The sequence below is a fragment of the Giraffa tippelskirchi genome, chromosome X (genome assembly GCF_054371585.1).
Source record: "Giraffa tippelskirchi isolate mGirTip1 chromosome X, T2T-mGirTip1v1.2.pri, whole genome shotgun sequence".
NCBI lineage: Eukaryota > Metazoa > Chordata > Mammalia > Artiodactyla > Giraffidae > Giraffa > Giraffa tippelskirchi.
In genome coordinates, this window is record NC_137289.1 from 28,253,105 (window position 1) to 28,280,880 (window position 27,776).

The 27,776-nt window shown below is 40.5% G+C and overlaps 1 protein-coding gene across 2 annotated transcripts in view; it reads left to right on the top strand.

The window, feature by feature from the left end:
* Nucleotides 1–27,776, top strand: part of TENM1 (teneurin transmembrane protein 1) — a 795,886-nt gene that overhangs the window by 698,780 nt on the left and 69,330 nt on the right. For both annotated transcript variants that reach the window (XM_081563742.1, XM_081563743.1), the window contains one exon: nt 25,253–25,407. In XM_081563742.1, coding sequence (XP_081419868.1) covers nt 25,253–25,407 — 155 coding nt within the window. The remainder of the gene's footprint in view (nt 1–25,252; nt 25,408–27,776) is intronic.

Consider the following 27,776-nt stretch of genomic DNA (forward strand, 5'->3'; position numbering starts at 1 on the left):
CTTTACCATCTGAGCCTCCAGAGAAGCCCAAGAATACTGGAGTGGGTAGCCTATCCCTTCTCCAGGGGATCTTACCGACCCAGGAATCGAACCAGGGCCTCCTACATTGCGTGAAGTGTGTTGTAAAGCACAGTGCCCAGCATGTAGTGTGTACATGTTAAATATTACCTGCCATTCTGATCAGGTTTGCTGTTTTGTTGCTAATAATAAGGCTGCTTATAATAATGACCCAAATATGGAATAAGTTACTTCAAAAGGAGGCAAGTTCCAAATTGTCCTTGTAAGTCAGTCTGAGACTTGATCATTTCTAGGGTAGAAAGGTGCCATAACAAAAGCAGGACTCAAGGTAGAGTGGGATTCGGGGATATGACTGGCTGATCCCTCCCAACCTTGAGATGCAGTACTTCTATTGCTGGTTCTTTCTACATGTTATATTTTAAGGAGCCCCCCCTCAAGACCCACGTAACCAAAATCATGCCCTTTAGCAGCCTACCCTTTCACCATTAAATTCATTCCATAATGGTTTTCTTCAGAGGTGAACTTCAGTGTTGAGTGCAGGTACTCCCTAGGAGAGCAACAGATTAATCCCTCATTAAAACACGTTATGGGGGCATTGAGGACGTGGAGCACAGGATGGGTGGGTTGGAATAGATGAGATCATCAGAGGGGGACCAGCCGAGGTGGCAGCCGCTCCAGGTGGCACAAGGAAGGGCAGTGCTAGGTATCTAGCAGAACAGCAGCAAAGTGGGGAGAGATGGGACGATAACGATTATATACTTCTCTGCAGTATTGTCTCCAGTGACGCTGCCACCCCTACATAGCAAGACAGACTGTATAGAATTATGATTCTTCCTCTTTTTACTTGAGATCACTAGCCCCCAAACTTTCCTTATCACAGCTCCTCAGTGTCACATCTTTCTTATCTGTCCACTTAAGGATCACCTTAGCTGATATAAAGACCCCCCCATCAAACAAAAATGACACAGATCACACACTAACAGACTGCAAATCAGTTAAATCATATTTTGAGTGGTGTATTATGGTAACCTATAAATAACTAATTGCATAAAATTGCTTTAGTAGTTTCTAGATGGCAGCTTTAATTAAAAGCACCAGAGACATTTAGAAGTTTAGAAATGGATGGCATGTAATTTGCCCTTTTACCAACCGTAAAATGGTAATTAAGGAATTTGATTCACTTCTTCCTATTAAAAGTTTTATGAGAATAGCAAGTTCCTTCTAAATACAGTTTCTCTTCAACAGAAGGTAGTACGTTTGCTTTATCAGTCTTCTCCAGCAGGGTAAGATGTTTAAATGTACAAATTCTTCAGAAGTTAATTAGGAAATTTCTTTCAATGCAAAATGTTTGTTTTTAAGTTTCTAAAACATGAAACTATATTAGAGCTAAAGCTTTGATCATGGCCCCATATTGCTCCATCATCAATACAAGATAGCCCAGTAATTTCAAGTTTACCAAATGCACGGTGCTGACTATAAAATCAAAGAAATGAGGAAGTCATTTCCTGGTGAGCCTAGCATGCTTTGCTGATTCTTGAAGGAATCTGAAATCTACCGTGCATTGACTTCCCAGGGAACCGAGAATATTCACTCCACAGCAGAGGAGTCATCAGAAGATGTCTTTAGCTTCATTGATCCTCCAGCCATACTGGATGAATTAGCAGGTGTAGAGTGTAAAACTCAAACAACATGCAAAAGCCCAGATATCTTTGGAAATCCATTATTTTAACAACATCAGGGGCTAAAACACAGCTGGAAATGGAGCCAGGAAACCCACTTTTATTTTATAATTGATCAATTAATTGCATTTTGGCCACTTCAGACCAGACATTACATACGGCATCACAGAGGGCATTTCGACCAGCATTTTGGAGGTACTAATGACTTCAGTTATACACACATAAGAAAGACAACTGCTAAGTGTTTTTTTTTTTTTTTTAAGTCAAGCAGTTTCTCAAGCAAACTGAATCTAAGCAGGAAATTTGTAAAAGAGAGGCTGTTTGAAATGTCTCCTCTTCGTTTCCTTTTTCAGGGACTCCCTCGGCTAACTCTGAGCCCCCTCCCAAGGTAGAAATCCAGGCTTTCCCCTCTCTCACCCTTAGTCAGAGCAGGGTTAGGCATACAGTGGTGTATGTTAAAGGCATACGACTCCGTGGGAGGAATATTTTATCCTGACATTGTTTACAATTTCCAGTGACTGGTGATAGTAAACACAGATCTGTTAGTCATCAATTTTATTATTATTTTCAATATTCCTACCAGAACTGCACTTTCCTTACTGTCAGCACCAGGACAGGCCATTCCCACAGCCCCCAAACCTTCAGGTATAAGGAAAATACTCACAAAATAATACTCAGTGGAAAGGTCAGGCTACAAAACTATGCACTGTATACTGCTGCATCTATAAGGGTTCAGGGTTGGTTTATATATACAGACAAAAAAGATTGAGAGGAAGTTAATCTAAATGTTAGCAATAAGAATTGCTGCATAAGGAATTTTGAGTGATTTGATTTTTGTTCTCTTGAACTTTCTGAGCATTTATTATTTTTGTAATTCAACAAAAGACAAAACATATTATTTTAAAACACGCACACATTGTCCTATCCTATGACTAGTCTCTGAAGATTCAGGTCTCTTTGCTTCCGTTAAGTGACAGCTCTCCAGAAAGCGTTTCATAGTACTGATGGTAGTCACTGGGTTGCTCTTAACCAGAGGGGCTATACTATGAGTCAAGGAAAAAGGCTCAGTGGAAGACTTTGAAGGCCATCCTGGCAGGCCCATAGTAAAAAAAAAAAAAAAATATATATATATATATATATATATATATATATATATATATATATATATATATATATATAATATTTATTATTTTTTAAGAAACAGAAATATAAAGAATACAAATTAAAACAGCCTATAATCTCACCATCCAGATAAGCCCCATTGATATTGAAATATAAAAATATAAAAGTAATATATGTCTGGGGTTTGAAAGTCCGAACTCAATAGAAAAGTTCTGCAAATTCTAGGTTTCTTCACTACAAACATACACACCCCAGTTCCTCTCTTTAAAGTGTCCATAGTTTCTTGAGATTCCTTTGAGATCTTCATATGTATTTTTCCCTTACATAAAAGGAATCATATATGCATTAATTTTCACCCTGCTTCTTTTGTTTGATTATATTTTTTAAGCTCTTTGAAGCATTTTTGAAGCATACACACCTACCTCTGTTTTTAAGAGATATTACATATTATATTACAATATATGGACATACCATTTATTAAGTAATTTGCTTCTTGATGGACATGTTGTTTTTTTAAATCCTTTATCACTATAGCACTGCATTGAACAACCTCATTCACGTGTTTTGGGGCACTTTTGTGAGTATCTACACCAGATTAATTTTCAACAGTAGTAGATATTACCAAATTGCCCTCTCAAAAGATTGAACACCAGTAGTGTACAAAGATGCCCATTTTGCTATACCCTCAGCCACACTAAGTATTATTAAACCTTTTAATATATGCCCACCTGATTGGTAGAAAATGGTAGCTTGTAGCTTAAATTTTAATTTCTTTAATTATAAATGAGGCTGAATGTCATTTCGTATCTGTTGTGACCATTTGTATTTCTTTTTCAGTAAACTCACTTTCATATCCTCTGCCAGTTTTTCTACTGAGCTTTTGATCTTTTTCTTTTGTAAATTAAGAAAAACTTCCCTTTGTCTCTCCTACGTGTTGTAAATATTTTCCAAGTTTGTCATTTCTTGTCTTGTAGAAGTTTTCTAATTTTATTTGGTCAGATTTAGCAATATATGTCCTTAAGTTCTCTAAATTCTGTGTCCTTCTAGAAATCTTCCTGTAGAAAAGGTATTTTTAAGACAAGTGGGAAAGCCTTTAAATGACCCTTAAATCATATTCTTTGTATATCCCATTTGGGCCCTGTGAAATCTGGAAAACTTAAGACATGTTTGGAGTAGTTAAAACCAGAGACTTTGGGATCAGGCAGGTAAGACTGAGCTCAAATTTATTACTAACCTCTCTGAGCCACTACTTTCTCATCCATTGGAGTAGAGACAGTGCTCCTACCTTCCTTATATGATTATAGCAGATAAAATGACACAATATAGGTTAAACCAGTACCTGGCACAGATTAAGTACTAAATAAAGTATGAGGATGAGAAGGAAGAAAAGAATAATTTTTTAAGCTAATATAACTGGATTGTCTTCAAGACTAGTAGTAAACATTTTGTTCTCAAAATTGCTTTGCTGTATTCAACTTTTCTGTCAAACTTCATTGATTGGATATACACAGTCCTACTTTAATTCTCTTTGCCTGCAAAATACACTGTCCAACTAAAGGGAAAACTTGCAGCTATGTTTTTAAAATATTTAGAGAGAGGTGCTGAAGGGAGCTTGGTGAGGAAAAGTGTATAGGAAATCACAAGTACACATGTGCATAAGGAGACATGCTAAGCTGACAGTACAGTATAAAAAATGGGAACAACCTTCCCTGGTGGCTCAGACAGTAAAGAATCTGCCTGCAATGCAAGAGACACAGGTTCAATCCCTGGGTCAGGAAGATCCCCTGGAAAAGGGAAATGGCTACCTACTCTAGTATTCTTGCCTGGGAAATCCCATGGACGGAGGAGCCTGGTGGGCTACAGTCCATGGGTTGCAAGAATCAGACACCACTGTGTGACACTTCACTTTCACAGTACTAAAAGGAGGAACAACCTAATAATCCATCGATCAGGTTTAGTCAAATGATGGAATATATACAACAGTAAAAATAAATTAACTAGATGCCCATGTAAAAGCATTAATAGTCACAAAACATAAGGTTTCATGAATGAAAGAAAAAAATTGCAAAAGAATATATATGATATGATATCATTAGCATATTTTTGTGGTTAATATACAAAACAAAAATTTACCATTTTAAGTTTTTTTTGTGGGGAGCACTGTGTGGTTTTCAGGATCACAGTTCTCCAACAAGGGACTGAACACCAGCCCAGTGAGTAAAAATGTGGAGTCCTAACCACTGGAGCAGGGAATTCTCCCATTTTGACCATTTTTAATTTACAATTTTGAGGCATTAAGTAGATTCAGCTTGTTGTGCAACCATCACCACCATCCATCTCCTACATAAATTTTTGAAGCATAGAAACAAACAACACTATATATTATTTTTGACATATACATATGTAGAGAATGTATGAAAACATGCAAGGGAATGACCCACACTAACTGCAGACTAGTACTTACCTCCAGGGAGGGAAGGGAAAAGGGAACAGAGATAAAGACATGGGTTTTGGCCGTTTTCACAACATTTTCTCTTTTTTTAAGAGATACAGGAAGCAAATGTTAACACCTCTTAAATTGAGGTGGTAGGTTCATGGCAGTTTGTAATGATTTTCTGAGTTGTCTTCCATTTGAAATCTTCCATAAATTAAAACAATGTTAAGACAGAGGTCGGGCTTAGAAAACAACTTTCAAATTTATACCTGAAAATTCCATTTTAAAAAGTGTTTGTTTGTTTGATTTAAATAAGGCTTTCACTCATAGAGACAGTGTTCAAAATATTTAACAACCTCTAAGGCACAGGAACCAACATATCAGAATATGCACCAGCTTTGGCCCTGAAGTAGAGTCTTTCGGGACCCCTGTAGTGGCCACTATTAACTCCTTATTTTCTGAACTGATTGCATTTGAGGCTCTTCCATTAGCTACAGAGCTCATCAGCACATCTAGTGTGTGTCCATAGGTGGAGTTCCCTAAATAGCTGACACTGAACTTCCTCAATATTAAAGACCCTTTGATGTAATGAGTCAGCTTTATTGTTGACCAAAGAAAGTCACTGTTTCCTTGGGAGTGAGTCCTGGCCCATTTAAAGTTTCCCTCTGAGGAATCAAAGGCTTAATAACTCAAATGTGAGGTTTTCCACAAGCCCCAAATATCAAAGCCTAGCTAGAAAACCCCAGTGTTATTTGCTCTGTGTTTCTTCCAGTTTCATTTGCTAGCTATTCCATTTGGTTTTTCAAAAGGCTTGTTAGACTGTGTAATAGGTTTTTAGGGAAAGGAAGGTGAGTGGGTGCCCCATTTTACCAGTGTTTACTCAGGAAAGAAAGCTGATCACAGCAGTAATTTCCCTTAGTGGGCAGAAATCATTCCTCATTCTGGAAGGCATCTCTAACCCAAGGGAATTAAAGCCATGGTAATGGATTGACAGATCTGCTCCCCCCACTTCTTCCCCCCCAACCCTCCAAGTCAAAGAGCCATCAGAATGTCTTCTACCAAGACTGCCTACTTTGGTTTCTATAATCTTTTCTGTGTACTCTTGAACTAAGTAAAACCAGAACTGTAGGCAGGCAACTGTCCCAGCCCTACCTTCAGTTCAGTTCAGTTAAGTCGCTCAGTCGTGTCCGACTCTCTGCGACCCCATGAATTGCAGCACGCCAGGCCTCTCTGTCCATCACCAACTCCTGGAGTCTACCCAAACCCATGTTCATCGAGTCGGTGATGCCATCCAACCATCTCATCCTCTGTCGTCCCCTTCTCCTCCCGCCCCCAATCCTTCCCAGCATTACGGTCTTTTCCAATGAGTTAACCCTTCGCATGAGGTGGCCAAAGTATTGGAGCTTCAGCTTCAACATCAGACCTTCCAATGAACACCCAGGATTGATCTCTTTTAGGATGGATTGATTGGATCTCCTTGCAGTCCAAGGGACTCTCAAGAGTCTTCTCCAACACCACAGTTCAAAAGCATCAATTCTGCGGCGCTCAGCTTTCTTCACCGTCCAACTCTCACATCCATACATGACCACTGGAAAAACCATAGCCTTGACTAGACATACTTTTGTTGGCAAAGTAATGTCTCTGCTTTTAAACATGCTATCTAGGTTGGCCATAACCTTCCTTCCAAGGAGTAAGCATCTTTTAATTTCATGGCTGCAGTCACCATCAGCAGTGATTCTGGAGCCCAAAAAAGTAAAGTCTGACACTGTTTCCACTGTTTCCCCATCTATTTCCCATGGAGTGATGGGACCAGATGCCATGATCTTAGTTTTCTGAATGTTGAGCTTTAAGCCAACTTTTTCACTCTCCTCCTTCACCTTCATCAAGAGGCTCTTTAGTTCTTCTTCACTTTCTGCCATAAGGGTGGTGTCATCCGCATATCTGAGGTTATTGATATTTCTCCCGGCAATCTTGATTCCAGCTTGTGTTTCTTCCAGCCCAGCGTTTCTCATGATGTACTCTGCATATAAGTTAAATAAGCAGGGTGACAATATACAGCCTTGACGTACTCCTTTTCCTATTTGGAACCAGTCTGTTGTTCCATGTCCAGTTCTAACTGTTGCTTCCTGACCTGCATACAGGTTTCTCAAGAGACAGGTCAGATGGTCTGGTATTCCCATCTCTTTCAGAGTTTTCCCCAGTTTATTGTGATCCACACAGTCAAAGGCTTTGGCATAGTCAATAAAGCAGAAATAGATGTTTTTCTGGAACTCTCTTGCTTTTTCGATGATCCAGCAGATATTGGCAATTTGATCTCTGGTTCCTCTGCCTTTTCTAAAACCAGCTTGAACATCTGGAAGTTCACAGTTCACGTATTGCTGAAGCCTGGCTTGGAGAATTTTGAGCATTACTTTGCTAGCATGTGAGATGAGTGCAATTGTGCGGTAGTTTGAGCACTCTTTGGCATTGCCTTTCTTTGGGATTGGAACAAAAACTGACCTTTTCCAGTCCTGTGGCCACTGCTGAGTTTTCCAAATTTGCTGGCATATCGAGTGCAGCACTTTCACAGCATCACCTTTGAGGATTTGAAATAGCTCAACTGGAATTCCATCACCTCCACTAGCTTTGTTCATAGTGATACTTTCTAAGGCCCACTTGACTTCACATTCCAGGATGTCTGGCTCTAGGTGAGTGATCACACCATCGTGATTATCTGGGTCGTGAAGATCTTTTTTGTACAGTTCTTCTGTGTATTCTTGCCACCTCTTCTTAATATCTTCTGCTTCTGTTAGGTCCATACCATTTCTGTCCTTTATCGAGCCTATCTTTGCATGAAATGTTCCTTTGGTATCTCTAATTTTCTTGAAGAGGTCTCTAGTCTTTCCCAATCTGTTGTTTTCCTCTATTTCTTTGCACTGATCGCTGAGGAAGGCTTTCTTATCTCTCCTTGCTATTCTTTGGAACTCTGCATTCAGATGAGAATATCTTTCCTTTTCTCCTTTGCTTTTCGCTTCTCTTCTCTTCCCAGCTATCTGTAAGGCCTCCTCAGACAGCCATTTTGCTTTTTTGCATTTCTTTTCCATGGGGATTTTCTTGACCCCTGTCTCCTGTACAATGTCACGAACCTCTGTCCATAGTTCATCAGGCACTCTGTCTATCAGGTCTAGTCCCTTAAATCTATTTGTCACTTCCACTGTATACTCATAAGGGATTTGATCTAGGTCATACCTGAATGGTCTAGTGGTTTTCCCTACTTTCTTCAATTTAAGTCTGAATTTGGCAATAAGCATTTCATGATCTGAGCCACAGTCTGCTCCTGGTCTTGTTTCCTACCTTAGGACCTCAAAAGTGCCTCCCACCTTTCCCAGAGTGGGAAAACTGGCAGCGTTTCTAGGGAGAGAGGTCTGAATAAGGGCTACTTTTAAATCTTCTTATTTTAGCCTGTTAGGCTTAAATTTTTGAGAAACCAGAGATCAACATCTAGCACCCTCAAAATTTTTATGTTGTCAGGGGGTGGGGTTGTTCACTTTTGTTTTTTGTTTGTTAGGTTGTTGTTGTTGTTTAGTAATACTGGGCACTATTTTATTTCCCAAATATATCTGGTCTAGTTTTAACAGTATGACTTTATTCAAATAATTTATTTGAATTTTTTTTAAATTAGTCAATTAACACATTACCAAAACCACTGCCTTCTGAATTGGCCCAAAATTGATATCTTCTTAGTTCTAGGAAATGCTAGCTATATTTTGAACAGTGGAATTAAGAAACGTTTGCAGTTGTGAAATGTTGTCTGGAAGTATTTGTAAATGCCTTTGTTTCCTTTTATTTTACCTTCTTTATTAGACTCACTGACTGTTATGAATTTTTTTTTCCTAATTGCTCAAATCGTTCTCTTTTAATACAGACCTTAGTCATTTATTATTCTATAAACACACAGGAACTATGCTAAACGCTTTCATCAAATATGGCAACCATCTCTTGTTACAACAAAGATCTGGCCATCAAGCAGGTGTCCAGAGGTACCATCATCTTAATATTTTCAACACATTTGTGTGTGTGTGGGTGCTCAGTTACTTAGTCATGTCTGACTCTGTGCAACTCCATGGACTGTAGCCTGCCAGGCTCCTCTGCCCATGGAATTCTCCAGGCAGTGGGTTGCCATTTCATACTCCAGGGAATAATTCCCAACCCAGGGATTGAACTGGCCTCTCTTGCATCTCCTGCATTGGCAGGCATATTCTTTCACCTAACGAGTATCAATGAGACACTAGTGTCAGTGACCCACTATACTATTTATAAGACTCCCACTGGTTTTAGCGACTCTGTCAGACCCATGTCATGCTCCTGGTATATCTTATCAGGAAAAGAACCATGTTCACTGACCTTGACTGTTTTGTTAAGCTTTTCAACAGCAGACAATCTGGTCTGCATTGGGAAATTTGAAAATTATAAGTGGAGTAAAAAGGCTTGATCCCTGCCTGTGAGTGAAATATGATCTGGTTGGGGAGACAAGAGAGGAATCACTCAAGGAGACAGTAATCAACTTTAGGTTGTGTGATGCAAACTGTAAGCACTGGAGTGGCTCAGAGAACAGAGAGCTGGGTGGGATTTGGAGAAAAGGGGAGAGGAAAATGAGCAGAAGGGGGAAGATCTGTAAGAAAGGAAAGGAATCTGAAAAAGGACAGGACACATGGGTAAAGAAAAACTGGAAATGGATTCTAACCTGTCTTCCTGATAGGTTAGGTAAATTTAAAAATGAATGACATCAATACACAAGGCAAAGAAGTAAGGGTAGGGCTGTGGAGAACAAAGAGGCACCATAAATGGGAAATGAATGACTCAGCTCTTCCTACAAAGGTTGGGGTGATCTTGAAATGGATTTGTTAAAATGGCCCTATCTCAGTATGTAAAACGCATTCTTAAGTGTAGTGAAAAAGCTTCACATTCTTAGTTACAGGCTAAACTTGAGATTTGCAACCTGATGGCATATACCTGTTGTGATCCTCATTCATACTCACTCGTATCGGTGGAATAACACCTCTTCTGAGAGACTCAGATTTCCACCATCAGACAAGACCAATGAAATTGACATCATTGACAAGGAAGTATCTCTGTCAAGGTATTTGCAAGTCTTACATATTGTGATTATTGAGGCTAGACTTGGCAGTTTCTTAAAAGATGAGTAGGGAAGCCACTGGCTTCCCCAGTGGCTCAAGTGGTAAAGAACCTGCCTGCCAATGCAAGAGATGCAAAGAGATGCAGGTTCAAACCCTGGGTTGGGAAGATCCCCTGGAGTAGGAAATGGCAATCCACTCCAGTATTCTTGCCTGGGAAATCCCATGGACAGAACAGCCTGGTGGGCTACAGTCCATAGGGTCGCAAAAAGTCAGACAGGACACACACACACACACACACACACACACACACACACACATACACAGGATCTGGATACTAAGGAGAAGGAAAGGGTATTTCCAGGCACAGGAATAGTGCAGGCAAATATGTGGTGATGGGAAAGTGAAAAATGTATTTCAGAATAGACCAGTCTGACTGGAAAAGTAGCACAGGACCCTGTAAGACTTATGGTCACCACCAGCATGGAGGAGACGCTGAGAGAACTACACAGAGGGTTCCTGCCTTCTAAGTGCTGAAGGAGGTCATCATGTAACAGATAAACCACAGCAAGATGCCAGAAAACTCACAGTTAATCAAAACAGAAGTATTAACAGCACTTGTGGTAACCTTTCAAAAAGATTTCACAGACTATTCTGTTCTGATGTTATTTTATTTGGTCTTTACAGTAATCCACTGACATGTGCAGGTTGGCTTTTCTCCTCACCATTAAACAAAAACAAAACCCCAGAAACTGGGAGATTATGTAAATGTCTGAAAGTCAGAGGCAGTCTCACAACAGGAGCTCCTAGCTTCTACCCCCAGACTCATTCTTCCTCCTCTCACAGCTCTCCTGAACATGGCTGGGTGATTGAACTTGGAGGGAAAAAGGTGCGGAAATGGCCTTGGAAACCCAAATCTCAATCAAAACAAGGCCAGAGATGTCACCAGCCCCCTTTGAACAACGAATCCCGATTTTTTCAATCCATTTCAATGTAACCTTCTTCTGCCCACAGATTGTCAAACTTGTAGGTCAGAGCGTGGAAAAGAAACAAGTCCAAAAGTTGTCTCATCAGACTACTGCTTTGCTTCATTTTCTTCTTTTACTCACCTATCATATTTGTGTTTGTTGATGTTCTAATCGTGTATTTTTTGTGGAGTCTAACTAAATGGTCCTCCTGAGTATCTCTTTAAACTTCATTTCAAAGGTTTGAAAATTGTATTTACAGAGTGTTCATCATCCTGCCTTACCTTTGACGAATGATTGTCTACCACTTCTGACTTCGTGAACTCCTCTTCTAGTGTTAGCTTCATTAGTCAAGATATACGGGTGTTGGAAGAATTTTAAATGGGCCTTCCATGTTGTCTTTGAATAGGTACTCCATGCAAATAATTATCCTACAGAAATTTTCATTCTTCTTGAGTTAGCCCACTTTTGTGAATAGTAAGCACTGGCAGGCTTAATTCCTCATATCCTCCTTTAATTGAGTATTCAGGCCAAGATATTCTACTTACTTTGCTTTTTTTATCAGAACCTCTTGGTCGTTTACGTATCTTGAAAGAGACTCATTTTCCCCCAGAGTGCAACAACTGCAATTAGTTTTTTGCTGGTCCATGGACAATAAGTGAACTTTCCTCCTCTGGCTAATTGTTCACATAAAGTTCTTGTGGGGTGGTTTGTTTCCTTAGGATGACCGAGGCATTTCCTCAAATTGTATCTGAGAAGTGTCCCAGATATACTTGCTTGATATTTGAAGAATTTTTTAAGCAGGAGATATAAAATATTCAGCTCGTGTCCCATCAGCCTCATTTATCCCATATGAACTGATTCCCCCGAAATCTCAACTTGCAGGTATTTTTGAGCAAGAAGTCTAGCACAAAAATAAAACATGAAGTACGCATTTCAACTTGAACTAGAACCATCTACTTAACCAGTCGCTCACACACACACACACACACACACACCTCTATAAAGCAAGGAAAAAATAACTCACACCATCCTTAGTGTCTGACGTCACTGTGCAATGTTGAGACACCAGCACCGCCCCCAGCACAGGGTCTCCCTGAGCCAGTTGCACAGCTTGGGGCTTCATTTATTTGATCCTCTGGATGAAAGCTTTAGCCATCTTGTAAAAGTTTGAAGGCTTTAACACCGATAGTTCAGTAATGCCGTATTTCCCCTCAGCTAACAAAATTATTTTCAGCCACTGCCTTCTCTCTGTGGTGAATCTAACATAGGGCCTTCTGCCCCGGCAAAGTTTATAGAATGCTTTGTGGACTTAAAGCTTCTATGTCTGTCTGACCTTGAAGAGCCTAAAATGTTGAAGCAGAGCCATGTGGAAATCTTTGTTTATGGTTCTAAGGCTGAGAAAAGTCACTTTCAGAAAGAATTAGAGCAACAACTGAGCAATTAGGACACCACTTAGCACCACCATAATACTTCATCCTCTTCAGTTTTAGTCGCTGAGTCATATTCAACTCTTTGCCACCCTATGGACTATAGCCCGCTAGGCTCCTCTGTCCAGGGGATTATCCAGACAAGAGTACTGAAATGGGTAGCCATTCCCTTCTCCAGGGGATCTTCCCAACCCAGGGATCGAACCCAGGTCTCCTGCCTTGCAGGCAGATTCTTTACCAGCTGAGCCACCAGGGAAGCCTCTTCAAAGGGCTCTCATTTCATTGGCTCTTGTGAGCTTCACACCATTTAACCGTGTGAATGGGTAGTGGGTAGGCTGTGGGTTGGGAAGTCAAGACAAGTCCTACAACTAATCTGTCACAGGTCAGCCTGAAGCCCAGATCCCCTGATGTGACCCTGCAGCCAGTGTTCTCTCTGCTTTCCCTTATGTGGTCCAGAGTGAAGCAAATTAAGGTGAAATCTTGAGATACTGCTGTTTCCTTAGAACTCCTAAGATTAAAGTTGGCAGAGATCATAAGATCATAACCCAAAGTTGCGTTGATATAGTAGAGTGGCTTTGCAGGGAACCTGAGCTATTCAGTGTAGCTGTCTACATGGATCAAATTCATTTTCAGTTATTTTTTTTAATATTTATTTATTTGATGCTGGAGATGGTGTGAAGAAAAGGGAACCCTCTTACACTGTTGGTAGGAATGCAAACTAGTACAGCCACTATGGAGAACAGGGTGGAGAGTCCTTAAAAAACTGGAAGTAGAACTGCCATACAACCCAGCAATCCCCCTGCTGGGCATACACACCGAGGAAACCAGAATTGAAAGAGACACGTGTATCCCAATGTTCATTGCAGCACTGTTTATAATAGCCACGACATGGAAGCAGTCTAGATGTCCATTGGCAGATGAATGGATAAGTTGTAGTACATATACACAGTGGAATATTATTCAGCTATTAAAAAAGAGTGCATTTGAGTCAGTTCTAATGAGGTGAATGAAACTGGAGCCTATTATACAGAGTGAAGTAAGTCAGAAAGAAAAATACCAATACAGTATATTAACGCATATATATGGAATTTAGAAAGGTGGTGATGACAATCCTATATGCAAGACAGCAAAAAGACACAGATGTAAAGAACAGACTTTTGGACTCTGTGGGAGATGGCGAGGGTGGGATGACTTGAGAGAATAGCATTGAAACATGTATATTACCATATGTGAAATAGATCACCATTCCAAGTTCGATGCATGAAGCAGGGCACTCAAAGCCGGTGCACTGGGACAACCCAGAGGGATGGGATGGGGAGGGAGGTGGGAGGGGGTTCAGGATGGGGAACACATGCGCACCCGTGGCTGACTCATGTCAATGTATGGCAAAACCCACCACGATATTGTAAAGTAATTAGCTTCCAATTAAAATTAATTAATTAATTAAAAAATATATATTTATGTATTTGGCTGTGCCAGGTCTTAGTTGTGGCATGCAAACTCTGAGTTGCAGCACATGGGATCTAGTTCCCTGACCAGGGATTGAACCTGGACCCACTGCATTGGGAATGTGGAGTCTTAGCCACTAGACCACCAGAGAAGTCCCACATCTGCCATTGATTTGATCCATGGTCCTTATTGATGTCATGGCATGTTTTATTTGGTTCAAAATAGATGTGCTTCATTATCAATGTGTGACAATTAAGTCTATAATTCAGCAATATTTATTGAACATTTGTGCCCAGGTCTACTGGATTTGTTGAGATATAAAACTAAAGCATAAAATATAGTTCTCGCCCTCAAGGAGCTTATTGCCTACACAGAGTGTGATTGGAGAATTCACATTAAAAAAAAAAAAAAAAAAAAGCTTCCATAGGTTAGAAAACAGAGACCAGAAAGAAGTGGAGTTTGCAGAGAAGGCTTCCTGGAAGAGAAACATCTCATAAAAACCTTGCAAGATGAACAGGGTTTGAGTTGGTGGTTGGTGAATGTAATAGTGAGGCCAAGCAAACAACTATAGATTCCACACACAAAAAAAATCTCAATAGCTTAACAACATAGTAGTTTATTTCTTGCTCACATCGCAGTCCAATAAAGGTTTCCTCTGGGACTGGAGAAATCCCTGCTCCTAGCAGTGACTCTGGAACCAGGCTCCTCCCATCCAGAAGCTCATCAATCCCTTAGGCTCGGAGTCCTCCACTGGGCACTCTGTATCCAGCCAACCAGCCTAGGAGGAGGGGTGCTCTATAGAGGAGCTCAACTGAAGCTTTTATCACCTAAAAACCACAGGGGGCCAGGTCTAGAAGTAACATATATTCTTTCTTCTTACACCTAACTGCAGAGGAGGCTGGGAAATGTTAATCTAGTTCTATTCTCAGTAAAATAAATAGCATGACCCAAATACATAGCACTGTCTCTGCCATACTAAAGAGGGAGTTTTCTGAAGGAAGGATGAAGACAACAAGGGTGGCAGAGCAAGAGAAAGTCAAATTCAGATTGGACAATTATCTGGTTTGATTTGACTAAATTTGATGAACTTGGCACAAATTCTGAGCTTTGATCTTGGTGGGAACGAAAGAAGATTCATTCTTAGAAAGTATTATATCACTAGCCATCCACTCATCATTTTCCCATGATGACAGTCGTAACTAGATTTGATTATCTTTGCTTCTCAGCACTTATAAACTAAGACATAACTTTTTAAAAATAGAATTCACTTTTTTAGAGCAGTTTCAGGTTCACAGAAAAATTAAGCAGAATCCTTATACCCTGAAACTAATCTGTCTGATACTCTAATAGTGGAAACATGCTATTATACTTTTGTCCAAACTCAGACTATGTCCAACAGCGAGAGTGAGCCCTAATGTAAGCTGTGGTTTTTAGGTGATAATGATTTGTGGACGTGGGTTCATTAATTGTAACAGACTTACCAGTCTGGTGCAGGACCTTGATAGTGGGAGAGGTTTGGGGGTTGGAGAGAGGAGGCTGGGGGTAAATGGGAAATCTCTGTTTCAGTACATAACTTTTCATGGCTGTGCTGTACTGGTTACTAGATTTATTCTAAGCTCATGGATCTTGTCTGCTCACAGCCTCTTCACTGACGATATATTCCTCCTGATTGTCCTCTAGCAAGCAGCATAAATTGGCAACTCAGGGAATAAATCCAGTTCAAAGATATGATTCATTTGGCCCACACTGTGTCTTTATTTAAAAATAAATAAATACTGAGTGCGTTTAGGTAGGACATGCTGTCTTTAGTTAACCTTTGTTTCTCTAGAACCTGTATAATCTAACACCTAACCTAACTTACCAACTTATGTCACCCACCTGTTCCCTGATGATATATGAGTTTGTGACCCTTGTTTTTGAGGTCTCCTTTTTATTTAGTAGATCATAAATAGTAGTCAAGTTACCAAAGTCCCCATCACACGGAAACTCTAATTTCATGAAACTCACCAGCTCTACAGGAATGAAGCCACAGAATATCTTTGAAGAATAATCCTAAAGAGGTCCAAGACATCTACAGGAATAACAGAATTCTTACCATTTGAAAGAAGGGTCATGGTTCACTCTGACAATCTAACAAAAGCAATGGACCATCTTCTCATGATGATACTCATACACAAAACATTTTGCAGATAATTTCATGGAGTTCTTTGATCCTCTGAAACAAGTCTGTACACTGCTCCTGGGGTAAAGTGATTGATAGCCCCATTTAGGCTTCTTGGGATAGTGATGAAAAGAATGGACATTGAAGTCAGACAAACAAGGACTAAATCTAGCATTTTCTAGGGAGGCAACCTGGACTTAGTCATTTGACCTCTGAACGTCTATTTCCCGACACATAATAAGTAAGTGAAAGTTGCTCAGTAGTCGTGTCTGACTCTTTGCAACCCCATGGACTATACAGTCCATGGAATTCTCCAGGCCAGAATACTGGAGTGGGTAGCCTTTCCCTTCTCCAGGGGATCTTCCCAACCCAGGGACAGAGCGGAGGTCTCCCACATTGCTGGCAAATTCTTTACCAGCTGAGCCACAAGGGAAGCCCAAGAATACTGGAGTGGGTAGACTATCCCTTCTCCAGTGGATCTTCCTGACCCAGGAATCGAATCGGGGTCTCCTGCATTGCAGGCAGTTTCTTTACCAACTGAGCTATCAGGGAAGCCCTGACATGTAATAGGTGCAAAATAAATCCTGAATAAATTAATAAATGAGGAGAAAAACAGCTTTCTCAGTAAACTTTTAGGAAAATAGTGGTGGTGGAGGTGGGAGAGCTCTTCATTCACTCTGCCTTGCTCTGAAGGCGCAAGCTTTGAGAGGATCAGAAGGCACAAAAGAGAAGACAAATGACCTTACCTGTCTTTCCCTCAATCACAATTCTTGGTCAACTAGCCCACTTATCTTATGATGTCTCTGAGTGCCTTCTGAGTCTTGAAAGAAAGGACATATCAGTCTGAATGCTTATCATTTTTAATTTGCATTTAAATTCCTTGGAAATTGACCTTTACTGTTTAGAATACACTGTAACTTTTTTTTATTAAACAGTCATGTGATTAAATACCTCACACTGTTCTCTAGTCATGTAATGTTACAGTAAGTTTATTAGAATCTCTTCTTGAGGAACTCCCATTCTCATTGTTAACCACACAGTGAAATCATCTCAGCTGGTCATTAAGCTCTGCTTCCTTCCAACCCTAGTAACATCCAGATATGTGTAATCTCTCCAAGTTCTAGAAGCTCCATTTAGCGTCTACCTAGCAAGATAACTTAATAGGCTTATTGTGCAGAAGTAACTTGGCCCTTTCTGATCCCAGTAGGTAATTATAAGTGGACAGTTGTTAGATCAATTGGGAAATGGACTTTTCTGCTTAGTGGAGAATTGCCTTATAGACCGCACATATGATGCCAATTTTCAGAGAATTGAAATGCACATAAACAAAGCAAAATATTTTAATCTCTCTTTGATTTAAAGGGCACTTTACGACCTACTGGTTAATGTCAGCTACACAATTCGGTCCTCTCAGTATTGGAGATTTAGCTGATGCCATATTTGCACTTAAGACATTCGCTGAAAGTTTATTTTGATCATTTACCTCTGTCTCATAAAATTAAAGAGCAGATTGTGGCAGGAAAAAAAAAGCAGTATTTCAGTTTTCTGGTTGCTAGGGCTGTAGATGGAGAGTTTTATGACTACTTTCCAAAGCTTATATCCCACAAGAAGGTTCATTTTTAATACAGAAATAATAAAAATGTAGGTGGCCTCAACAGCTGTAATTTTATAAATTAAATACAGAGATGCCTTCTGCCAACATTTGAAATTGGCATCCTGCACAGCCAAAAACTCTGATATTCGCGGTTATCTAATTTGGGATTTTAGCTACTATTTCCAGGCTATTAACCTCCACATCTGGACTCCTAGTGATACCACATCAGGCTGCCCCTACTGCTTCAGTATCGATCAGCAGCAGCCTGTTCCCCAACAGGTGATAAATTTATTAGTAACTATCCAGGCTGCCCCAGCTTTAGGCAATTGCCTTCTTAAGAATTATAGTATTTATTCATTGGAGGATAATAAGACAAGAGAAGAAGTCAAATACTTTCGCCCGTTAATTTGCAGCTGTTTCATATAGAGCTATGCTTCACAGAGAAAAGAGCCTGCAGTTCAGATATAATGTCCCCTACTTTTCATAAGACACTGCGAATAATTTTTTTTTTACAAGATGCACTTTATTTATGAGCAGTTTCCTCCATAGAAAGAGCTGGTTAGGGCTTAATGCTGATGAATGGAGACAGCACCATTCACACTTCCAGGTTATGGTCTGTCAGTGCTTTCATTATATGCACTAATTTACAAGGATTTATTTATTTTCTTACAAATGTAAAAATGTGCTCCAAGCTAAACATGCTGTCTGGGCGCCTGAGTGCAGTGCTTTCCTTGGTGGGGATGGGGTGGGGTGGGGACTCAGCTGTCTTGCGTTGTTCTTCCCACCTCCACCCCCACCCACCCCACATCACTGCCTACCCTTGTGGTAATAGCACAGATCTCTACGTTTTTTGCTTGCTCTAAAAATGAACGCTGGTTAACATTTTAAACCCGGGAAGCGATTTTCTCAGTGCCTGTTTAAATCCTTTCTCATTCAAAGACTGTGCCTTCCATTGTGTTTTAAGTGCTAATGAAAACCCTGTCAAGTAAGCACAACAAGGGACATGACCCTTGGAACAAATTATGCCCGCAACACTGGGTAACAAATTTTGGAAAGCTGGGTATAACTATATCAAAATCTGAAAGTCATATTGAATCTGCAAGATCTTGCTGGCCCCAGATGGCTTTATGTGATCTGAAATCACTCATATCCCCATCTCCAAAGAATAAAACTTAAAATATACTGGGCATGAGCCACCTCCTCCCACTCAGTCTAACAAACAGTAGTAGATCATAGTGCATCATCAGCATCCCTGGGCTATAAGAATACTCATTATGTGAGATGACCCCTCCCCCCGCCCTCCCGCCAAGTAATGGCAGAAATAATTCTCTTTTTTCTTCCCTGTGATTTCATTTGGTTTTTAACCTCAGTGAAAATTAAAAACCCCTTAAACTTCGCCAGTGAGGAGTTTGTAAAACTAATTGTTTGGGGAATTTGTGTGTGGGGGTTGGTTGGTATAGGAAAATGAGAGGAAATGAAAATATGCACATATAAAATATGCCTAGATGCATTAAAAAAAACTATCACACAGTCCCTCAAAACCCTTTCTACTATTTCTTTTTCAACTCCAAATGTCAGTATAACCCAATTAAATTTAATTAAAGAATCTCCAAAAAAGGAGTATTTTGGAATTTGGACAGTGATAAAAGAAATTGCTACACAAATATATGAAAGGAGAATATCCTACAAACTGTCAGCCAAATAAGCCCCGGTGGCCAACAGTGAGTATTTAATAAGCCTCATCTGTGGAGTTCAGCTGAGATGCACAGAGAGAGCGCAGTTCAGTGTTTAGAAGTTCACAAAAATTAAAAGTGGGAAAACAATGTAACTCCAAGATTATCCTCCCTGGAGCAGGACAAACTCCACCCTCTGATGGGGATGAAGAGTATAGTAGTCAAGAAACAGAACAGTCCTCCCTGATGTCAGCATAAAGCCATATGTTCCTGTATTGCTAGTTTCTGAAGGAATACATTTATTTCTCTATACCTTTTGGGAATCTGTTTCAATTTTCAGGGATTTGATTCTCCAAGTTTCTCACCTCCCAGTTAGAGCAACACTAGTCTTACTGTACATGTACATGGGTTCTTTGTCCTTTGATTCTCATAGAACTTGCAGTGTTTGATGTGATTTCGTATACTTCAAGCGTATCTACTCTTAGCCTTTCTCTCTCCAGACTTGATTCTTGATCTTTCAGTCCATCCTTTTATGACAGCCAAATTTCCAAGTTCACATTCAGTGATATTGAATACAGAAGCCATAGAAGGTGATCCCAAATCATAGTCCTGCCACACACCAGAGCAAGCATTCAAGAAATTGATTTTGACAAAACACAAAAATAAAAAGCAAAGATACTCCTTGGTTCATCTTCAGTCCAAATATTCTGAAGATGAAAGAAATGTTCATGTACCATCATCCTTTGACCTGCCCCAGTCTTAAAAGTGTTTTGTTTAAAAAAAAAAAACAAAAAAAACCTCCTTAAAGGTCTTTGTTGAAAGTGAAAATGTTAGTCACCCAGTTGTGTCCAACTCTTTGTGACCCCATAGACTGTAGCCCACCAGGCTCCTCTGTCCATGGAATTCTCCGGGCAAGAATACTGGAGTGGGTAGCCATTCCCTTCTCCAGGGGATCTTCCCGACCCAGGGATGGAACCCGGGTCTCCTGCATTGCAGGCAGATTCTTTACCATCTGAGCCCTCAGGGAAGCCCATAAAGGGAACTATGGTCTGTCAAGGTCTTTATGCCTCTAAAAATAATAAAAGGACTTATTGACATGGAATTCCCCTTGTCTGGATGTGCTGGTTTCCTTGGTGGACTCACCAAAACATAGATGACTTTAGAGGTATTCAGGGAAAGTTAAAATGAATCTGTAACTTTTATAGATCTTAAGGATTAATACTTCATGAGGAACATCAGGATTAATCAAAGTACATCATAAAGTCAAGCCTTAATATTAACCTCCTGCCAAAGAATTAGCTCATCTAAAAGCAGTTTATTAAGCTGGGTTTATAAACTGTCTTTAGATGAGTTCACTCTTTGCCAGGAAAGTTATTGTGAGTGTGAGTGTGTGTGTGTGTGTGTGTGTGTGTGTGTGTGTGTGTGTGCATCCGCATGCATGAGCACTGAGGGGATATGCTTGTTATCCCAGATCTTCCTAACTTTAACATACAGTCTGAATTTCACAGGGTCTGAATAAAGGAGAGATAGGAAAAGAGAAAAAGACTAAATTGTAGACTAGTTTTAAAGTAGTATCATGTGGTTATTTTCAAAGTAGCAAGGGAAACAGGAGTTGAACAATATGTTCTTTATCAGTGTCTGACTCTCTTTAAATGCATTACTTTATTAGATACTTATAACAGCCTAGGTGTAGAATAACCAACTCATGCCAGTTTGTCCAGGATTGTCCCACTTTTAAAACTGAACCCTGCCTCGTGCGTGCATGCCTGCTCAGTCGCTTCAGTCATGTGCAACTCTTTGCCATACCGTGGACTGTAGCCTGCCAGTCTTTTTTGTCCATGGGTATTCTCCAGGAAAGAATACTGAAGTGCGTTGCCATGCCTTCCTCCAGGGCATCTTCCCAACCCAGGGATCGAGCTGGCATCTCTTATTTCTCCTGCATTGGCAGGTGAGTTCTTTACCACTAACACCACCTGGGAAGCCCGAACCCTGCCTCAGTCCCAGGCAATCCAGGACAGCTGATCATTTTAGCCAAGGAAGGCAGTAAAAGGTGTTTTGAGACCAATTTCCAGCATGGCGAGAACCGCCACCACCACCAAGCAATTCTACACCAGTTGGGTGTACAACAGTTTCACTCAATTCTGACAAAGTCTACCGGTAAATAGCATCAGATCGCACAGGTTAAGGTGTCGGTCCTGCAAGGCTGCATCCCCACCACCACCACTTCAGAGGCCAGTCACAAGTCCAGGTTGTCACCTGTGTTTCTGAAAGAATTGCTATGGATAGGAGGGTCCAACACCTCCCTTCCTGGGTTCCATTAATTTGCTAGAGCAGGTCACAAAACTCAGAGAAACATTTTATTTGTTAGATCACTGGTTCATTATAAAAAGATATAACTCAGGAACAACCAGAGATGCATAAGGCAAGGTATGGGGAAAGAGTGAGGAGGTTTCCATGCCCTCTCTAGGTGTGCCGTTCTCCCCAAATCTCCATGTTCACCCACCTGGAAACTCTCCAAACCATGTACTTTTGGCTTTTTATGGAGGCTTCGTAATCAGTTCAGTTCAGTTCAGTCACTCAGTCTTGTCCGACTCTTTGTGACCCCATGGACTGCAGCATGCCAGGCTTCCCTGTCCATCACCAACTCCCGGAGTTTACTCAAACTCATGTCCATTGAGTCGGTGATGCCATCCAACCATCTTATCCTCTGTGGTCCCCTTCTCCTCCTCCCCTCAGTCTTTCCCAGCATCAGGGGCTTTTCAAATGAGTCAGCTCTTCACATCAGGTGGCCAAAGTATTGGAGCTTCAGCTTCAACATCAGTCCTTCCAATGAACACCCAGGATTGATCTCCTTTAGGATGGACTGGTTGGATCTCCTTGCAGTCCAAGGGACTCTCAAGAGTCTTCTCCAACACCACAGTTCAAAAGCATCAATTCTTCGGCGCTCAGCTTTCTTCACCGTCCAACTCTCACATCCATACATGACTACTGGGAAAACCATAGCCTTGACTAGATGGACCTTTGTTGGCAAAGTAATGTCTCTGCTTTTTAATATGATGTCTAGGTTGGTCAGAACTTTCGAAGGAGTAAGCATCTTTTTATTTCATTGCTGCAGCCACCATCTGCAGTGATTTTGGAGCCCAAAAAAATAAAGTCTGCCACTGTTTCCACTGTTTCACCATCTATTTGCCCTGAAGTGATGGGACCAGATGCCATGATTTTAGTTTTCTCAATGTTGAGCTTTAAGCCAACTTTTTCACTCTCCTCTTTCACTTTCATCAAGAGGCTCTTTAGTTCTTCTTCACTTTCTGCCATAAGGGTGGTGTCATCTGCATATCGGAGGTTATTGATATTTCTCCCGGCAATCTTGATTCCAGCTTGTGCTTCATCCATCCCAGCGTTTCTCATGATGTACTCTGCATAGAAGTTAAATAAGCAGGGTGACAATATACAGCCTTGACATACTCCTTTCCCAATTTGGAACCCGTCTGTTGTTCCATGTCCAGTTCTAACTGTTGTTCCTGACCTGCATACAGATTTCTCAAGAGGCAGGTCAGGTGGTCTGGTATACCCATCTCTTTCAGAATTTTCCACAGTTTATTGTGATCCACACAGTCAAAGGCTTTGGAATCATCAATAAAGCAGAAATAGATGTTTTTTTTTTTCTGGAACTCTCTTGCTTTTTTGATGATTCAGAGGATGTTGGCAATTTGATCTCTGGATCCTCTGCCTTTTCTAAAACCAGCTTGAACATCTGGAAGTTCACGGTTCACCTATTGCTGAAGCCTGGCTTGGAGAATTTTGAGGACTACTTTACTAGCGTGTGAGATGAGTGCAATTGTGCAGTAGTTTGAGCATTCTTTGGCATTGCCTTTCTTTGGGATTGGAATGAAAACTGACCTTTTCTGGTCCTGTGGCCACTGCTGAGTTTTCCAAATTTGCTGGCATATTGAGTGCAGCACTTTCACAGCATCATCTTTTAGGATTTGAAATAGCTCAACTGGAATTCCATCACCTCTACTAGCTTTGTTCATAGTGATGCTTCCTAAGGCCCACTTGACTTCACATTCCAGGATGTCTGACTCTAGGTGAGTGATCGCACCATCGTGATTTTCTGGGTCGTGAAGATCTTTTTTGTACAGTTCTTCTGGGTATTCTTGCCACCTCTTCTTAATATCTTCTGCTTCTGTTAGGTCCATACCATTTCAGTCCTTTATTGAGCCCATCTTTGCATGAAATGTTCCCTTGGTATCTCTAATTTTCTTGAAGAGATCTCTAGTCTTTCCCATTCTATTGTTTCCTCTATTTCTTTGCACTGATCACTGAGGAAGGCTTTCTTATCTCTCCTTGCTATTCTTTGGAACTCTGCATTCAAATGGGTATATCTTTCCTTTTCTCCTTTGCTTTTGGCTTCTCTTCTTTGCACAGCTATTTTTAAGCTATGCTGTTTGGCTTTTTATGGAGGCTTCATAATCATAGTTGATTAAATCATTGACCTTTGGCATGTGAATTCAATCTCCAGCCCCTAGGTCAGGAGGTGACCTTCAAAGTCTTCCACTGAGCTTTCTTCCTTGACTCATAGTATAGCCCCTCCGATAGGTCTCCAGTAACATGCTCAGATAAGAGTAACCCAGTGGCAACCATCAGTACTGTGAACACTTTCTGGAGAACTGTCGTCTATGGAAGCAAAGAGACCTGAGTCCTCAGAGACTAGTCACATTTCTCTCTCTCACTATGGGAAAGTCCAAGAGTTTTAGGAGCTCTGTGCTAGAAAAGGGAACAGAGACCAAAATTTCCTTATTATATAAATCACAATCTCACAGGCAGATAACCTTCTCCATATTTTACCAAAGAGGAAGCTGAAATTTTTCAAGATGAATGACTCAGTCACACAACAGTTGTAAGTGAAGCATTCAGTATTAGAACCCAAGCCTTCTAACTGCCTTTATGTAGTTTCCAAGAAACCACACTTTAATTAACACAGTGTGTAAAACTACTGTGAGAATTTTATTGACTTTTATGTTTTCTAGAAGCTTAACCATTCCTTTTGTGACACCATAATTTTGCTCTCCAGCCCCCTCTTAACAGATAATACAGAAAAAAAAAAAAAACTGAGCCCAGTTTATCAGAATTATTACAGACTCCGTTAACTGAGTGTGAATTGATGAAAATAATTTTAGTGCTTTCCAAGTCAGTTATTTCTAATGCAACTATGAAAATAAGCAGTGGCCTATGCATCTGCACTCTGAAAGCAATGTAACCTACACTGCTTCCCCTGTCTTTTCCCATCTGTCTTAAAGAGGAATTTCTTTTTTCTGTTTGTGGGGCCGAACAAGTATCAGGAGAGTGAGTGGTAATGTAAAACTGGACAATGAAATGATGAGACCTGGCTTGATCTCCACGTGTTACACTTTGTCCTTTCTTCTCAATACACAAAGAAGTGAATGTGTGTCCACACAAACCTCTCCCATTACTGTCCTGTCTGTGCTTAGCAAAATTGAATCCATATGTCTTTAAAATGCCTTTTCATTTCGATGGCTTCTTTGAAAATACTGATCTTGGTGCAAATGTGGCCCTCTGGACTACTAATGCACATTTGCTCTTCCCCAACAGGCATCACAGTTGATAGGCACGGATTCATTTACTTTGTGGATGGGACCATGATTCGGAGAATTGATGAGAATGCTGTGATCACGACTGTCATCGGCTCAAACGGTCTGACTTCCACGCAGCCACTGAGCTGTGACTCAGGAATGGACATCACTCAGGTAGGCACCACTGGTTTTCAAGCGCTATCACCATTTGGCATCATGGAAATGGATAACAATTTTCTCATATAGAAATTAGGTAGAAAGGAAGCCTGGCGTATACGTTATAACACCAGATAACAGAAGTTTCTCTTGATGTAAGTGACTTTTTTCCTCCTCTGAAAAACTCCATTTGAGAGAAAAGGGCAAACGAGGATAGAAATAATGCTAGGTGGAATGTTGGCGTGAAAATTAAAGTCCAAGTTTGCATCAATAAGAGGGTAAGACCAATTTCACTTATTGAATTATTTTCCAAGATATCTAATTTTATTCTTTTTGAATAATACAGTAATTCCCATTTGGAAAAGCACTGACTACTAAAGTCTTTAGAAATCTTTTTTAATGAATATATGAGCATGACTTGTTACTCATGTGTACGTAAATAGCTATTTCTAGGGCATTTTTTAAGGAAAAGCAACATTCCCTCTGAGATCTATTTTACATTTATTTAGGAAAGCTATTTTGTCAATGAGAATAAAAGGGAAATTCAGTGTAGTTCCCATCTGAGTCCAGAATTCTGATTTTACAAGAATTCTAGAAAATCAGGGTTAGACAGGTGGAGATTACAGAGCATATAGCACAGCCCCTGCACCTTGTGAATGACTGTCTTAGTTTGTAGATGCAAGAGGTTGGTGTATTAAATAAGGGAAATAGACTAGACAGTCATCAAAGGAATTTTCAAACTAACTTCTATGAATCTATGACTCTGATGAAGTAGATTACTTATCTTCTCAAATGTTAAAATAGAAGTTGAGAGTTTTAGAATTGGTGTATCAGAGAGGATGGTTTTGACTATATGTGATCAGGCAAAATGAATTCAACAAGAAGGTTTCATTAAGTCACAGCATGAGATGAGCAGAAGTAGGCAAAGATGCCAGCAGATCACATTGTGTCACATTGACCAGAATTAAATCACTGGCAGAGGGGAAACAGGATCTCCAAAATGAATTCAGACCCTCTGGAACTGGGGCAACCTCCCTGAACATATTGCTACCTAATTCTAGAACCCAAATCAGGGTTCTCTTAGCAAGGAATGAAGGACTACTGTTTGGTAGGCAACCAGCCATAGTCTCCGTAGTTAGGGTACCCCTGCCTCACCCCAGTAACTCAGAAAATAGTCAGAGTCAACTACAAAAAATAAAATAAGAATTGAAAGGCCTGGAAACGTGACAAAAGGAATGATCTATCTTTAAGAGAGATACAAGTGGATCAGGCTATCCTGGAGCAGCCTAACTTTCCATGATGCAAAATCCTGCAGGAGGCAAGCAAAAGGAGCAGTATTTATGGCCTGAGGAAGGGTGTGGATGTGTTTATATGGAGGAAGGGAATGAAAGAGAGAAGGTGCACGTATATGATTCACTTGTGGGATATTTTCAACTTAGAACACTTAGTATTGTAATCAGTCAGCTGTAAACAGTTTATCTGTTTCTGTGTGGAAAAGTTATGCTGAAAAGAGAGTTCTTTGTCTACATAAAACAAGCACAGTATCGTCATCACCACAAGAAGGGTTCTTTTTCACATAACAGTTCACAGCCATAATTGCCACCGTAAAAGCTACTTCACCCTTTTCAGATTGGGGTGAAGAGTGTAGCCCACTGAACAGAAACCTGGTAACCAGGAGACAGACTTACAGTTTCTCTATGGCATTTCATCCCAAGTCTCGATTTCCCTGACAGGAGCCCCCCACCCCCCACTTCCTTTTTCTTACACAACCTCAGCATGAGAAAAACAGTCGGGTTTTTTATTTGGGGGGGGGTGGGAAATAGAGAGTTGAGTGAGATAGGAGGCGATAGGTGCTAGAAACCAACAGGACAGCCTAGGAGAGAAATCAGGCTTCATGGGACTTCCCTGGTGGTCTAGTGGTTATGACTTCGTGTTTCCAATGCAGGGGACACGGGTTTGATCCCTGCTCAGGAAACTAAGATCCTGCATGCTGCATGGTGGTCAAAAAAAAAGAAATCAGGCTTCATGTCCAAATTATTTAGCTGCTGTCTCCACTGCTGTCCATCACTTTCTGTTGTGTCCTTCAAACACACTCAAGAGTAACTAGCATCTTTCATCTTAAGCTGGCACAAGACAGTGAGGCCAGACTGATTTTCCTTAAGTGTCCACAGTATAACCTTCCATTTTTATTAGGGGCCTGCTTTTCAGGGTCCCAGTCCTTCCATCTGGAATTTCCACTGCTGGTCCAAATCCCCTTTCCTTACCTTACACCTTACCTCTTCATGAGACCCTTCCCTAACAGTCCTAATCCTCACTCCTTTGTCAGGTCAAGGATCTCATTCCCTTCCTGAAATTTAACATCACTACATTTACTGTATAATCTGCTC